Raw genomic sequence first — 17083 nt, 5'->3', positions numbered from 1 at the left:
CCAAAGGCGGAGAGAGTCTACCCTCTCATTCACTGGGGTGAACCCCATCGTACAGGTGCCAAGCCTGGGGGAAATAAGTATACCCATACCTGCTTGGCACCTCTCACCATGGGAAACTCCAGAGTGGAAGAGAGTCCAACCCCTCTCAAGAGGACTGGTAACAGAGCCCAAGCAATGTGTGGAGGAGAGCCCAACTATATCTTGTCAGAACTTCTCGACCTCACACACCAGCTCAGGCTCCTTCCCTGCCAGAGAGGTAACATTGCAGGTCCCTAGAGCAAGCTTCGGTAGCCTGTGATCGGATCGCCAAGGTCCCCTGCCTTCGGCGACCACCCATCTTACACTGCATCCGACCACAATGGCCCTCCCACAGATGGTGAACCCATGGGAAGCGGAGCCCACGTTACCCTTTTGGGCTGTGTCCAGCCGAGCCGCATGGGTGCAGGCCGAGGCACCAGGCGCTTGCCTTCAAGCCCCACCTCCAGGCTTGGCTCCTGAGGGGGGCACTGGTGATCTGCATCTGAGCAAAAGAAACTTGAATCCATTAGTTTTACTCATAGGGGTTCATGTTGTGTCTGGTCCCTCACTTAGGGGCTTTTTACCATGGGTGACCACACCAAGGGTGTGAAACCCCAGAAAACATAGCTCCTAGTATCATTGAGAGACAGAAAACCTTTCCACTACGATAAGGTGATGGCCCAAGGAAGGAAGTTCAACCATTTGTTTTTAAAATGTTACCTGAATTTCATCATGCTTTGGAGAAGCACTTTTCATCTCACTTCTCTCATTGACCTTCCTCAAACTGCAAGACCAAACTTTTTAAAATCATACACACTGAGGCGTACAGAGACATCTTGAGATTTACACTGAATACATTCCGCTGAGCCAACCGGTACCCATCAGCAGCTTTGATATGAAAGGAGTGAACCAACACAAGTGTAACCTCGAGATGTTACTTTGTGGATGTTGCCAAACCTCTTGCTCAATGCAACCCCTTTGGGTGCTACTCAAAACATTACTATAAGTATCGCTCAAATTGTAGCCACAGTACACACACTGATGAATGGCATCAATAGTGTAATTGCAATTGACATTCGCAGTTACATAATGGTTGTCTGAGGTGCATTCAGGGACACCTCACAAAAGTGAATGTGGTCTTTATTTCTTATTGTTTAGTATTAGAAAATCAATAACTATGTAATTTATCATTTGTATTTAGTGCATAAGTCAATGCACACTATATGGTTACAGTTGTAAGTATTCATTTTGTTAATGTAGTTTTTTTCTGGAAGCTGGGCAACAGTGATCAGATGTTGATCATTGTAACAGAGTAAAAGTATCAATAGTTCATCACATACTCACGTAAAAGTCAAAATTATGGAGCATTTAAATAGCTAAAAAAGGTTGGCAGAACAATTGGTTAGCACATCTGCCTCACAGTTCTGAGGACCCGGGTTCAAATCCAGTCTTGCATTAGTGGAGTGTGCATGTTCTCTCCGTGCCTGCACGGGTTTTTTTCAGAGGAGTCTGACTTCCTCCCACATTTCAAAAACATGCATGGTAGGTTCACTGACAATGCCCATAGTTGTGAGTTTGAATGGTTGTTTATATCCGCCCTACGACTGGCTAACAACAAGTCGATGGTGCACACCGCTTCTTGCCCAGTCAGCTGGGATAGGATCTTGCATCCCCACGACCCTAGTGCAGATAAGCGGTCCAGGAAACAGTTTGTTCTATAATATGGGATTTATTCTGTTGCTATGGTCAGGTGGTGTTGTGAGCAATGCACAATGGCCCCTAGTCTACATATACAGATAGAATCTCTCTCTCTCTCTCTCTCTCTCTCTCTCTCTCTCTCTCTCTCTCTCTGAAATTCATGAGAGAATATCAACTGCATTTGGTGCCACATGTTTCAGCTGAAAAATGTCTACAAGTGCGCTAAATTGTTTAAAGAAGGTGTTGACGATGAAGACAGGACTGGGAAGCCTACAAAAGTGAGGTCTGCTGAAGTGATTGAATCAGTCAATGACCTCATTCAGTCTTACAGGAGGGTGACATTAGATGACATTACAGGGACTTTGAGCTTATCTCTTGGGACAGCACACAAAATTGTCCACGATGACCTTGTTTACTGTGAAGTTCCGCTATCGGTGGGTGCCAAAAACATTTGTTGCAGAAAACAAACGGGAGAGGTCGAGTTATCCCAGCAGTCTCTCTCCTGCTATGAGAAAGATGGTGATGAGTTTCTGAAGAAGATGGTCACTGTGACAAGACATGGGTTTGGCACGCTGAACCTGAGTCCATTCAGCAGTCCATGGAGTGGAAGCACGCTGGCTCTCCAGTGAAGAAGTTCAAGTCCCAGGAGTCCACGGGGAAGGTGATGCCCACCATTTTTTGTGATATGCAAGGCCCAATCACCATTTCATTCTTTGAGAAAGGAAGCACTGTGAACAGTACCAACTCCTGTAAACTGCTGAGGAAGGTCAAGAAAGACAAAGAACAAATGAGTCATCTTGCATCATGACAATGCAAGGCCCCACGCATAGCACAAACTGTGCAGACCATCAACGAGCTGGACTGGGAACTGCTCCCTCATCCCCCTTGCAGCCTTTCACTTGTTTGGTCCATTGAAAGCGTTCGATAGGCAAGAAGTTTCTAAGTGATGAAGTCAAAAGTGTTGTAAGCCATTGGCTGAGACATCAGTCTAAAGATTTTTTATGCGGAGGGAATATGGAAGCTTGGACTACATTGGAGGAAAAAAAAGGAAGCATCTCGCGGTGGTAGAAGTCCTTATACCGAAAAATTCATAAATTCATAAAAATTCACATTCATAACTTATGACCCATGTATTTATTTGCACTGACCTACATGCCCGATGAACACAACATTGATGTGTTCCTTCTTGGGGGCATCTGGCTGCATAGAGGGGACCTTGGGCGCAGGCATTTCCTCTTCCTCTTCCACTATCTCAGACCCCATCTCTTCAGTTGCTGCTATCACCTCAGGCTCACGGTCGCCACAGCACCCACCTCCTGGCTCTTCCTTGTTTGGTTCAGCTTCTTTCTGTTCCCATGGTTCCTCTTGGGTCATTTCTGTGTCACCATTCTCCAACAGAGCTGCAGAAATATTTTAGAATTATTTGCAAATTTTGCTCTCCAAATAATAATTTTACTAGAGTGTAGGGCCTGCAACTAACGACTGCTTTACGGAAACGATTAATCTGTTGATTTCTTTATAATCAACCGATGAATGACATTTAAAAATAATGTTTGAATTACAATTCCTTAATTCAAAAACAGGAAACCATTTCAAATTGACAGAATAGAAAATGCACAAACAAATTGATTAAAATTCAGTTATTGGATGGGCCCCAATATGTCAGAAAATGCGCAAAGACGTTGACAGTTTTCCAAAGTAGAAACAAATGTTTACAAAGGTCTTATTAAAAAGAGATGATCTGTTTGCTTGACCTGGAATGTCACCTCTGTGGCAGGGAAGAAGCCCAAGCTGGTGTGTGAGGTCGAGAGGTTCCGACTAGTTATAGGTGGACTGGCACCGCTTTGACTCTGGTACAGTCCTCTTGAGAGGGGTTGGACTCTGTTCCACTCTCGAGCTGCCCACTCTGAGCAAGTGTGGTTATACTTATTGCCCACTCAGGTGGAGAGGCAGATATCTCCATGGCTTTCCACACCTCCATTACTGAGGCAGACGACCAGAGCTGTGGCCGCAAGGTAGTTGGTGCCTTTCATGGCGACAAACGCCGAACAAGTTGGCGGACACCAACAGAGTGGGATCCTGTCAGGCTCAAAAAGGAGTCCTATTGGGCATTTCTTGCCAGTGGAACTACCGAGACACCTGATGGGTACTGGTTGGCCAAGTAGAATGCAGCTTCGATGGTCGCTGAGGCAAAAACCTAGGCATGGTAGGAGTTCGGTGAAGCCATGGAGAACTACTTTGAGGAAATTCTGGTCCACCATCCGGCGTCTCAGGATAGGGAAGCAGGACATCGTCAACACTGTATATAGTGAAGAAGAGGCACTGATGACCTCAACTCGGGGCATTGTGAGTCGGTGGCAAGAATACTTCGTATACCTCAATTCCACCGAAACGCCTTCCCAAGAGGAAGGCAGACTCAGGGTTCTCTGTGGCAGGGTCGTCTATCTCGGGGGTTGAGGTGGCAAGGCCCGGGGGTGGATGAGATTCGCCCAGAGTTCCTAAAGACTCTGGACGTTGTGGTGCTGTACTGGTTGACATAGCACTGCCACATCTTGTGGACATCGGTACAGTGCCTCTGGATTGGCAGACTGGGGTGGTGGTCTCCCTTTTTATGAAGGGGGAGGGGAGGGGGTGTTCCAACTGCAGGGGGAAATCACACTCCTCGGCCTCCCTGGTAAGGTCGATTAAGGGGTGCTTGAGAGGAGGGTCCATCGGGAAGTCGTATCTCAGATTCAGGAGGAGCAATGTGGTCCCACCGTGGATCAATGCACTAGGTCTACACCATCAGTAGGATTCTTGAGGATGTATGAGCGTTCGCCCAACCAGTCTACATGTGTTTTTTGGACTTGGAGAAGGTGTTTGACCGAACTCCCTGATATGGGCTGTTCGGTCCCTGTACGACCAGTGTCAGAGTTTGGTCTGCATTGCCGGCAATAAGTCAAGACTAGTTTCCTGTGAGATTTGGACTCCTCCAGGGCTGCCCTTTTTTCACAGATTTTGTTCACAACTTTTATGGACAGAATTTTTAAGTGCAGCTGAGGCGTAGAAGGTGTCTGGTTCGGTGGCCTCAGCATTGCATCTCTGCTCTTTGCAGATGATGTGGTTTTGTTGGCTTCCTCAAGCCATGATCGCCAAAGCTCACTGGAGCAGTTCGCAGTGGAGTGGTAAGTGATTGGTATGAGAATCACTACCTTCAAATCTGAGACCATGGTCCCCAGTCAGAAAAGGGTGGCAGGCTCTCTCAGAGGTAGAGATGAGATCCAGCCCCAAGTGGAGGAGTTCAAGTATTTTGGGGTCTTTTTCATAAGTGGGGGAAGAATGGAGCGGGAGATTGACAGGTGTATCGGTGCAGCATCTGCAATGATGTGGACATTGTATTGGTCTGTTGTGGTAAAGAGGGCGCTTAGTCGAAAGCCAAAGCTTTCAATTTATCGGTCGATCTACGCTCTTTGCCTCAGTTATGGTCACGAGCTGTGGGTCGTGACTAAAAGAACAAGATCCCGGATACAACCGGCCGAAATGAGTTTCCACAGCAGGATGTCGGGGCTTTCCTTTAGAGGTAGGATGAGAAGCTCTGGCATCTGATAGGGGCTCAGTGTCAAGGCACTGCTCCTCTGCATTGAGAGCAGTCAAATGAGACAGCTGGGGCATCTGATCTGGACGGCCCCCTGGTGAGGTGTTCCAGGCACATCCCACAAGAAAGAGACCCCGGGGACGACCCAGGACACGCTGGAGAGATTATGTCTCTCGGCTGCCCTGGGAATGAATCGGGACCCCTCCGGGAGAACTGGAGAAAGTGGGTGGGGAAAGGGAAGTCTGGGTATCCCTGCTAAAGCTACTGCACCCGTGAACCGACCAGGTGAAGCAGTAGAAGATAGCTAGATGGATGGATGGATGGCTGGCTGGCTGGCTGGAGTTTAAAATGTTAGATTTCACTGTCTCACATCAGATTTAGAAAACCCTATACATTGAACTGAGTTGGTCAGCTATGAATTCAAGTAAACTTTTCAGATGACCCAAATGTTCATTTGTACAGTACAGTAAAAAAAAAATAATGAAAAGAAATAACTATTTTGGTCACATAATTTTATTGATAAAGTTAGGGTGTAGGCAGGCAAGCTCCATTACAATTTAAGATTTTCCTCGGGGTTGGCTGCTGAAAGATTGCCAGCTTTTGCTTCTTACTGTGGGTTTTCTCCAGGTACCGTAATTTCTCGAAAATAATGTGCAAATTTTTCCCAAAATATTTTCAAAAAGTTAACAGTGCGCATTATATTTAGGTGTGGATGAAAAATAAAAAATACAATCACATTGTATAGTCGTATAGAGGTCAGAGTGTTAAAAAAAGGATACATATATACATTTTGACATGATATGCTATGTCTTATGTTACACATTTATATATATTAAAGTAATGGTCGCCTCCAACCTGAGCTCTCTAACCTCCTCGGCGAGCTTGCATTTTACGATCGTTAGCATAGCATGTTTGTTGTTACTGCACTAAAGAAATGCCAGTGAGTTTCTTTTAACTTTAAGAAAAAATGTCGACTACAACGGCTAGTTGTGCAACTGCTTTTAAAAGAAATGCGTCATCACTCGTGCCGATGAACCCAGAACTAGCGCGTCAGTCCCAAACAATGATAGCTCGCCTCAATGGCTTCAGGTGGGTATCAAAACAACGTGAGAAACTACTTAATGCGAGCATCATGGGCACATAAACAAAAAAAAAAAAAACAAGAAAACAAAAACAGGAGAGCGCACACAATTGAAATGGTCGCTTTCCCCCCCCGCCCCCCCAATGTGCCCATTATGCTCGTCTCCGTAGTCTGAGCTCACATTGTTTTGATAGCCACCTGACGCCATAGGAAAGCCGCTACAGATTGTAGCCGAATGGTGGGCGAGAGCCTGCGCTGCGGAACCAAAACACTTGGGATTCAAAAAAATGTTTCCTCACAAATGCCATGGATGGCACAGAGGATGACATGCTGTGGGACCAAAATAGGATCACTGTTCCATGATTTAATGGCGGAAGCACCGGAACTGTACCAGGTCATCGATGAGTTTGACAGTGATGTACCAAAGGTAGCTACGATGGATATTTTTCAGATTGGAGATGAGTCAGATGCTTCTTTTGAAGTTTTGGCCAAGGATGTGTAATGTAGTGGATAAACTGCACTATTCACAAACGTTTTAATCACATATATTTAATGCAAAAAATGTTTAAGTTATACAGTATTAAATAGTTTAAGACTGTAAAAGTGTTAACAGTGTTAATATAATGTTATGCTCTCATTGAGGATTTATTTTAATTGGTTGAGGGATTCTGTTCTGACAATTACAGGGACCAGGACAAGCATGTCCTGTTGCCTGTCCCGAGATTATATTACCGCTACATCAGCACATGCTCAATGATTATTATTAATGATTGTTGTACGGACATTTTTTTTAAAACAATACAAGTACAAACCTAACAAAATATAAATACAGATAATTCCTAATATTTTGAGCACATGGGTAGCAGCAAATTGGTGGTGCACATTGTACATTGGTAGAAGGGTTTTGACAAAATCGGGATTTTTTAGGTCAACTTTGGGGGTGCATGTTATACTTCAGGACGCATTATACTTGAGAAATCACGGTACTCCAGTTTCCTCCCATATCTCCAAAACATGCACGGTGGGTTAGTTAAAGACTAAATTTCTTGAAGGTGTGAATACGAGTGTGAATTCTTGTTTATGTGTGCCTTGCGATCGGCTGGTGAATAGATCAGGCTGTAACCTGCATCACGCTCAAAAGTCAGCTGGGATACACTCCAGGACTGCCGAGACATCTGTGAGCATAAGCGGCATGGGAAATGAATGGCCAAACAGAGATTGGGGGGGCATTTTCTGAGGTAAAATTATTCAATCTTCACTTGTTTTCCACAGGCCAAATATTGTTTTTATTTCACAGAAGTGTTGTTAGTTCAATATACGCAACTCTTTTTGATGTCCCTGCAATCATCAAGCTTCCTGACATTCCTATGGAAATCTTAAAGACTGATTTGAAAAAGATTCAACTTCCAGAAATAAATCTAAATCAATTCATTTCAAATACTAACTTGACTTGTGTTTTGGCATGTTTGTAAGCTACTATATGATGGCACTCATGAGGCAGTGAGGAACAATTGCATTTCACATCTGTAAGCAGAAGTTTACATTGCTACACACACTGCCTGTGTAGACCGGTCATTACTGATGATGTTGTAAATTCATGGCGTCACATCGAAACAAAAATTAACACACCACAGCAAACAGAGAAGGATAACTAGTAAATAGAACAAAAGAATGACACACAAAATCTGCCTACACAAGCAGGCTGCAGGGCAATGTAAGGTTCTTCGGCTTACAGATGGGAAATGCAATAGTTTCTCACTGCCTCGTGAGCGCCATTATATAGTGGCTTACATACACACTATAACACGTACGGGCATGCATTCTAACAAGTGTATATTAATACTGCATCCATTGTTTGCGTTTTTTTATGATTTGTGGAGGTGTAAGGAAGGTCCCCCCCACCCCCCCACCCCGCGAACAGTGCTCAGGATTAAGTGCGATTTTGCTATACACTTTTGAAAACAAGATTGGACAAATGTTATTGTATGGAATTGGATTAAGTCAGTGGTTTTCAAACTTTTAGCCCCGCACCACCCTCCCATGAAATTTCCTCCAACAGGGAGGGGCTGCTACCACAAAAAAATTGTAAAAGCGCCCCTCCAAACCCAGCACAAAAAGCACTGGGTTAAGTCTGGGTTCTTTATTTTAGCATGTGTGAATGTTGAATGTTCAGATTATACTCTAATGAACAAAACCATATTAAATCGTTCTGCCCATATCTTTTTTTTTTTTAATCACTGCCTGTGTATCTAGATACAGTATGTAACGAATTGGCCTCGTCCCAGACTCTAAACGCTATATTTTCTGTTAACTATGACTAAACTACTTCTAAAGTTACTGAAAACATATGCAGTTAAAGTGTTTGATATTTTGAAGGGGGGGGGGAAATAATAAATAAATAAATAAATAAATACATGAAAAATCACTCAGAAGTTGATCCTCGCCTCTAATTTAAGTAGCATGTAGACAAGTGGCAGACCACATTCAAAGCCGTCTTCACATAAAACAAACTTCTGTAACTCCATTTCAGTAATTTGACACTACAGTTACTACAGGACTTACTATAAGACTGCCTGTAAAGTGCAAGACAAGAAATGAAAAGAGGTCGCATTGCTGGAATGCTTGCTGGCACACACACTTAAGACACTGAGGCCATACATACCAGCACTTTCTGTCACCTCCATGGTGGCTATTTTGTCAACAGCAACTGAAAAACAACAAACTTTGTCATTCCAAAACTAGACGTGATGAATTAAGGCATCGATTTTCTCCAACAGTCATATATTATTAAACTACAGATATCAGGTAACATTTTTGATAAACTGTAGTCAGTACTTTAAATAAGTGATTTCCAACCTTTATGTAGCTGAGGCAATTATTTAACAACTGAAAAATCTCACGACACGCAAACAAAAATGTCAGAAAAAGTGGATACATTAATTACTGTATGTACTTCCTCCCATCTAATACAATAGTATTTATTTGTTCCGTCAGTATGCTTCACTAGCGTAAGTAGAAACAAATATATTATTTGTTGTAAATAATGTTTTGAGCATCCATTTTTCGTACCACTTCTTCTCACTTGGGTCATGGGCATGCTGGAGCCTAACTATCCCAGCTATCTTCGGATATGAGATGGAGTACACCATCAACTGGTCGCCAGCCAATCACAGGGCACATACAAAACAACCATTCACACTCACACCTCTGGTTAATTTAGAGTCTTCAATTAACCTAGCATGCATGTTTTTGGGATGCGGAGGGAAACCGGTGTACCCAGAGAAAACCCACACAGGCATGGGAGAACATGCAAAGTCCACATAGGAGGGCTCGGGTTTTGAAACCTGGCCTTCAGAACTGTGATGCAGATCCGCATACCGGTTTTATCACTGTGCTACCAACTTTTTTTTTAGCACACCTGAAGAGCAATCACAGCACATTGGTTGAGAATCAGAGCTTTAAATGCGCCATACTTTTTATTTTTGAGTATTTTGTAAATGACCATTATGTTTACTCAATTACAATAATCAACATCCCGTTTGCTACTTTTATTAATCTATTCTTGCATGTCTGTGTTCAAAAATCCATCTTTGACTTCCGCATAGGACGCTCTTTGCACCAATCACTATTGACATTTGACTCCAATTCACCAATCAGACGACACCAGGCAGTGATACAACCACGCATGCAGCCTTCATGTGTCAATCAAAATACCACTTTTTGGGGGGGGTTGCAGACTCCCAAAAATTTGGGTCATGCAGCTCTGAAATTGTGATTACCCAAACTCGGAACATTTCAGCCCACTTCTAAGGAACAGTGAGTACATCATTACAGCAAGTTACTCAAATGGACCAATCACGGAGAGATGCCATCCACGGCTTGCTACGTTTTTTTGACGGGTGTGCGGCAAGCTATGCAAAGATGCTGAGCGGGGCAATGTGTAGGTTACGATCCAATGTGAGCGTTGCCAATCGCAGGAGTGTAATGTAGGCTTTACACGATCAGGATTTTTGGGGATGTTCACTGATCAGTGAGTTAGAAAAAAGAAAAATCACTGATCTGATCACAAGATGGCACAATGAGGATTTAATCACTATCCCTATGGCGTCGCCCACACAATCACCAACTCAGTTCAGCAAACAGCTTTGTCATTAAGTTTTTTCATCAGTGAATAAAGTAAAGTTTTTGTTCGGTCCATTGCATGTGTTGTTGGTTTTTGGGGAGTTAAAATTGAAATGGTGGGAAGTTTGTCAACTCCCAAATATGATATATTTTAAAATTTATTTTATGTTCATGCTCTATTTAAAGAACTAAACGGAACTTACTCGAGTTTCTCAAGTAATTTATTTCCATTGAGTACTTTCTTACTCTAATTTCAATGACTACTTTTTACTTGAGTCATACCGCGAGGGATGAGTTCCGTGGCTTTGCAACGTTTCTGTTGGCAGGAGTATAAAGCAGGCTTTATATGATCAGGATTTTTGGGGCCCATCACTGATCAGCCAGTTTGAAAAATAATCTATCACCGATTCAATCACAAGATGGCGCAATTAGTCTATTTAAATGATCTTTTCATTCACTGTATACACTTGTGGACTTAGTTGCTCAAAAATATGCATTTACAATAAATAATGTATTTTTGTTCACCTATTTATGTCAGTGAGGCATGGTGACAGAAAGAACAAAATAATGGTCTTCTATTAGATGGGAGAAAGTACATACAGCAATTAATACATCTACTTTTTGTGACTTTTGTTTGTGTGTAGTGATATTTTTCAACTGTAAAGTACTGGAATATGCCCTGGCTCCAAATTGGTTGGAATTTGCTGCTTTGGTCAAAAAATCTGTTCAACAGGACAGCAGCATGTTTAAAGACAACCATGAACAGTAGCACTAGCTTTCCAGGCTATGTAATGTTCTGTTTATGGCTTGTAAGCCATATCATAGCCTGTCCTGAGCCCCGGTGACCACGTTTCCCCCCTCATTTTCTTCTTAAAATACAGTCACTGCGATCCAATCATGTTGTCATCCCCACGGTATCGAGTGTTATCCGGTCGCATTTGAGTTAAATAGACAAAACCGAATGACTGTAAAAAACGTGATGTGGTGGCATCGGAATACAACAATTTTAATGTAGTAGTCTGACATTGTGCAATCGTAAAATGGCAAATGTGTCCTGTAGTCTGACCCGCGCATTACGCATCTCTCTCAGCCTTCTCTCTCTAATGCCCTGACATGCGTTTTTTTTTTTTTTTTAAATAACTTTGGTGGCTCTCAGATATTCAAAGTACTACGTCAAAAGACAAACACTATACAAATACTCCTGTATAAATGAAAATTGCATTTGGATTCAGATACACTGTGCATAATGGCGACACAGAGTAAATGTCTTTCTCGGAGCTGATCAATAACATCATTGATTGGCGAATTATGACAAAAAAAATAAGCAAAAAAATGCCAATTATAGGCCTATCCGATCAAATTTGTGTCAAGTCTTTTATAAAGTCTCCTTAACTTGAGAAAATATGTTGCGGTAAATTGCAGCTGTTTCTATTGTTATTTTGGCAGTGGATATGGACAAATTAGCACTATCCCTATGACGTTGCACACAGATTCACTCAGTCTGTTAAGCAAACAGCTTCCTCGAGTGATTTCTATCAATCCATCCATTTTCTTTGCCGCTTATCCTCACAAGGGTCACGGGAGTCCCGGAGCTTTTCCCAGGTATCATCGGTCAGGAAACTGAGTACACCCTTAAATGGTTGCCAGCCAATCGCAGGGCACATAGACTGAACAGCCACAATCGCAATCACACCGAAAGGGGAAGGCCACTCATTGAAAATAACAATGTATCAGATAGGTGATGTCATTGGTACTGTAACTTTAAAATAAAGATTATCAGATATCATTAAAGGTTGTTTATATCAGCAATTTTGAATGTTCCCAGGCGCTGACATTTTGGCGAGTCACATGACCTACGTGTGCGGATGTGTTATGTGCTCAACCTGAGAATCGGTTACGTTCCTGCAGTTATTGTTCGCGCTGATTTCTCGGATTTATCCTCATCTGATGAAGAAATAGAAGTACAGTGGTACCTCGGTTTTCAAACGTCTGTTTTCGTACAAATCGGTTTTTGAACGAAAATTTCAAGATTTTTTTCCTTTGGTTTTCGAAGGAAAATCGGTATTCGAACTCCTCAACCAGCTGACCCATGATTTGTTATTGTGGTATTGAATGCACCCCCAGAAAAACCAGAAACGACATAATGCGCGCAACGCAACCAGTTGACCCAAACACTCCTCTGCACGCGAATGTGTCCCGTTAGTGACTTTTTTTCTTCCAATTGAGCAATATTAACCACCGATCATGGCTGAAAAAAGGAAAGTGGTGTGTAAAACTGTCAACTTCAAGAAGGATTTGATACCCAAATACAAATCTGGTCTGTGTGCTTCTGAGATATCGAAGAAGAATGGCACAGCGAAATTGACGATTAGCAACCATTCTGAAACACAAGGATGCCCCCAAAGCAAGTGATGTTGGTAAAGGAGCAACCATGTTGAGCAAGCAGAGGCCACAGATCTTGGAGGAAGTCGAAAAGTTGCTTCTTATTTTCGTGAACGAGCAGCAGTTAACTGGGGATAGTGTTGGCGAGGAAGGGAGATGTCTTCTGACGAGGCTGACGGCAGGAAGAATGTCTCAAGTGCTGATATAAAAGCTATCTGCACCAAATGGAATGGCATCCATAATTTTGTAGAACTCTATCACCCCAACAAAGCAGAATGTTGCAGAGCACTGCCAAATTTCAATGACATTGTTATAAGCCACTTCAGGAAGGTGCTCAAAACATGGCAGAAACAGTCTTCATTAGATTCTTTCTTTGTAAAAAAAAAGGGGCGAGTCACCCCCACCAAAGACATTTGAAACAGTTTGCATTGCTTTTTTCTTTTGTTCCATCAACCCTACCTCCAGTCGCAAGTTAATTTTTTGTGTACGTTACGTACTTTCTGTGCAAATAAATTTCTCTGGTGTCCCCCCCCCCCCCTCATTGTTGCTTGTTTAAAGTTATTCTGCACTTTTGTTAATTAAAAAAAAAAGGTTTACAAGGCTGGGTGCCGAGTGACTACAGTGCAATGCACACCCAGCCTAGCATACTCTACTACTAAAGCATACATTTTAAGCAAAAAAATATATATTTCCAAAATGATGTAATTATATAAAGTATTTAAACTATACATGTATTTCTAGTGGCCTTCTCCTGGGCAATTTGGAGTCTCCAATTAATGTTGCATGTTTTCGGGATGTGGGAGGAAACCAAAGCGCCAGGAGAAAACTCACACGGCCACAGGGAGAACATGCAAACTCCATACAGGCAGGGCCGCGATTTGAACCCTGGCCCTCAGAACTGTGAGACCAACGTTCTAACCAGTTGCACAACCATGCCACCCATATATTATATATTTTTAAAATGTATGTTCACACACTATATAAAAAAAAAGTTCACAGCTCAAGTATTCTTTTTCATTGAGTACCTTCATACTTTTATGACTACTTTTTACTTGAGTCATGAATCATAACTAACAGTACACTTTTCTGAGTACAATATTTGGCTACACTACCAACCTATGACTGTATACATTATTTTTTGTGGTAAAAGTGAGGGTCACAAGTCATGAAGCTCAAGGAGGCATACAATTAATTGCAAATGGCTTTTGACTCAGGTTTTCTGTAATACAGTAGTATCTTGTGAATTATCACTAGTGCATGTAAAGTACATAAACTTTAAGGTACTGCATTTATTTTCAGCTTGGGCTCAATAGGATCAACTTATTTAATTTAAATCTTCTTGTGTTGAAACCACTTCTAAAGTTTATCATTATTAAATACCCCCCTCAATAAAACAGAACAGTGAGTGAATCATGTAACCAGCTATGAGTTTCTAGTGTTTACGCCTGGAACCCGGCCTCGAGAAAGAATTCAATGCATCGTTATGCGTCATCAACGTCACACCACACTAAGGTCAATACCTAATAAAGTCCAAGAGGGTTAGCTTTACTCGAGTGATTCAATGAGCTTACAATTGTTAAATATGTCAACAGTTCCAAATTTGCTTAACTTACACTGCTCTGTCAATAACGTGTACCGTTTGGAGAAATAACGGTTTATCCGCTACAATAACTCAAACAGGGCGGTACAAGAGTTCAGCACATTATCCTGAGGGAACACGCTGTTAGCATTCACAGCTAAGAAGCTAATGCCGGCTGAAACACACGCCAATCATTTAACATACAGAAAAGTAATACAATTCCATAACATGACAATCCAGAGATCACTTTAACATACATTCTACGCGATCTTTCAATTTTACTGAAATACACGCCCAACTGTAGAATAAAAGTTGACCGTACAGTAGTTTTAAGACACGAACGCGTGTGCGTGGACTGCTAGTGTTAGCACCTGCACAGTCGTGCTGATGTTAACGAGTGCAACGTGACAGACTGCTTACCCATTGAATCGACATTTTCAGAGTGTGCTTTCATGGCAAACGTCGGGACAAATTCGGCGGCGTTCACATTAGGAACAAAGGGTTTAGCGTTCACATTTAAGCTTGTGAAAGAAGATTCAAGCTGTCCGTCGATTGTGGCCTCCCCATCGTCCTCTTGTTCCCAAGAATCAGGGGCAGTGTCTCTCGGGTCCATCGTGGGTTTTGAATTTTTCACTATGGTGAGACTGGAGCTACGCCGTTCTTGGGCTATGTTTAGTGTCCACCCAAATCCCGGTGTTCAGGCTAAACTTGGAATGATAGAGAGCGTCCCAACTTGAGGAGGAATGTTTTCAACCCGGCCTAGGTGAAATACAGCGGCCGGCTTCTATCAGTGGAGACGCCAAAGAGGATATTCGACTCAGCACTCCCAGAGACAGACCGCGTGAGCTCACGCGTCCCTTCAACTGGACGTGCTATCCGCAATGACACATGGGATATGAAGTCTCCAAAAATACAAGAAACTAGCTTTTCGCAACTCCTGAAACCAATAAAACTACATTTCCCACCAACTCATATGATAAGTCTCACCATAAACAGCGCCTGTCCTTTAAATATATAGTTTTTAGTTTTCTCCTATTTTTTGTGATTAAACTTATTTGGAGTGTTCTCGTGACGACATTGAAACGGTATAATATAAAATATAATGTCTGGGTGCGAAACACTGTGCTGAGTAACACGAAATTGTTTTCCTAAGCATGTGACACATGTAACAATAATTTATAGAACATCTATCAAAATACCAAGGTATTTTTTTTAAAATGCAGAAAATTGTAATTATATGAATAAATCATAATTACGGTATATTTTAAGCGCGTCCAAATGCACCTGTGAGAAAAGGTGCTTTCATGAAGCATTGTTTAAAGTCTCACCCTCCATTTACCAGTAATATAAGAACCGTAGAAAGTGTCCTTTCAAGTGGTCTTTAGTTTGACTATTCTTCAATAAATCTTTGCTAGAAAAACGTAAGAAGGAAGTCCATGATTAATAATTATTAGTTTTATATTTCACAGTTTCTATATGGGAGGTGGGGTCACCACAATCTTTTTGAGGCTGAGGGCTACTTTGTGAGCACATATCATATGAAGAGCTGCATGACTTGTTTGTGGGAAACTTCAGAGTCAGAGTTCATTACGCGTACATAAAATATACATCCATCCATTTTCTAAGCCACTTATCCTCAAAAGGGTTGGGGGAGTGCTGAAGCCAATCCCAGCTGTCAATGGGCAGGAGGCAGGGTCCACCCTGAATTGGTTGCCAGCCAATTGCAGGGCACATGAAAACAAACAGTCAGACTCACAATCATACCTAGGGGCAATTTACAGTCTCCAATTAATGCATGCATGTTTTAGGGGTGTGGGAGGAAATCAGAGTGGCCGGAGAACACCCACACAGGCACGGTGAGAACTTGCAAACTCCACACAGGGAGGGGCGGGATTAAACCCTGGACCTCAGAACTGTGAGGCAAAAGTTTTAGAGCTGCGGGACCATGCCGTCTACATAAAATATACACTATCTGTTTTAATGCATTGATTGGAGACTCTTAAATAGCCATAGGTGTGATTATACACGTGCCCTGCAATTGGCTGGCAACATGTTAGGGGTGTAGTCTACCTCCTGCCTTAAGATAGCTGGGATAGGATCCAGCACTCTCGAAACCCTTGTGAGGATAAGCGGCTCAGATAGTGGAGGGCATGGATGTTTCTCCTGGCCACTGAAAATTGTAATTGTACATTTTTAAGTGCATTAAAATTGCAACATTTGATTTGTCTTGGTTATTTGGACCCTCTGGCCATAATTGCCAGCAGAGTTGATTTCTTACACCAGACATTTATTAGAACTGTTAAAATCAAAATGATGGAGTTACATTTCTGAATGAAAGGCACTCAACTTGGTGATAAATATGACAGTATCTTTTACATTTTTAATCTACAACCAAAACAATATTTCAAGTTTAAGTACCACACAGCCAGGCCTGTCAGAGAGTGAATCAAATAACGTTCAACATTTTTGGTTTTGTGCTATTTGATGCATATTGGAATAATCCTTTAAATTACCCAGATTTAACCTATGTTCAATAGAAATATTTTTCTAAAAACCATTTTGGTTTATATGTTCAGCGGATTACGACGAGCAAGATTCATGTCAGTGTCACAGAATGATAGATCTATCA

At 42.1% G+C, this 17083-nt stretch overlaps 1 protein-coding gene across 3 annotated transcripts in view; it reads right to left on the bottom strand.

Annotated features, from left to right (window-relative positions):
* gspt1l (G1 to S phase transition 1, like) overlaps nucleotides 1-15345 on the bottom strand; it is a 38266-nt gene extending 22921 nt beyond the window's left edge. The window contains exons 1-3 of one of the 3 annotated variants that reach the window (XM_061846407.1): nucleotides 14875-15345; nucleotides 9034-9078; nucleotides 2865-3116 (exon numbers count right to left, since the gene is read on the bottom strand). In XM_061846407.1, coding sequence (XP_061702391.1) covers nucleotides 2865-3116; nucleotides 9034-9078; nucleotides 14875-15067 — 490 coding nt within the window. In that variant the 5' untranslated portion in view covers nucleotides 15068-15345. The remainder of the gene's footprint in view (nucleotides 1-2864; nucleotides 3117-9033; nucleotides 9079-14874) is intronic. The other 2 variants (XM_061846409.1, XM_061846410.1) reach the window with 2 other exon arrangements.
* Between the last annotated feature and the right edge of the window lie 1738 nt (nucleotides 15346-17083).

The sequence above is a fragment of the Syngnathoides biaculeatus genome, chromosome 16, assembly GCF_019802595.1.
Source record: "Syngnathoides biaculeatus isolate LvHL_M chromosome 16, ASM1980259v1, whole genome shotgun sequence".
Lineage (NCBI taxonomy): Eukaryota > Metazoa > Chordata > Actinopteri > Syngnathiformes > Syngnathidae > Syngnathoides > Syngnathoides biaculeatus.
This window is presented reverse-complemented; position numbering and strand designations above follow the sequence as displayed.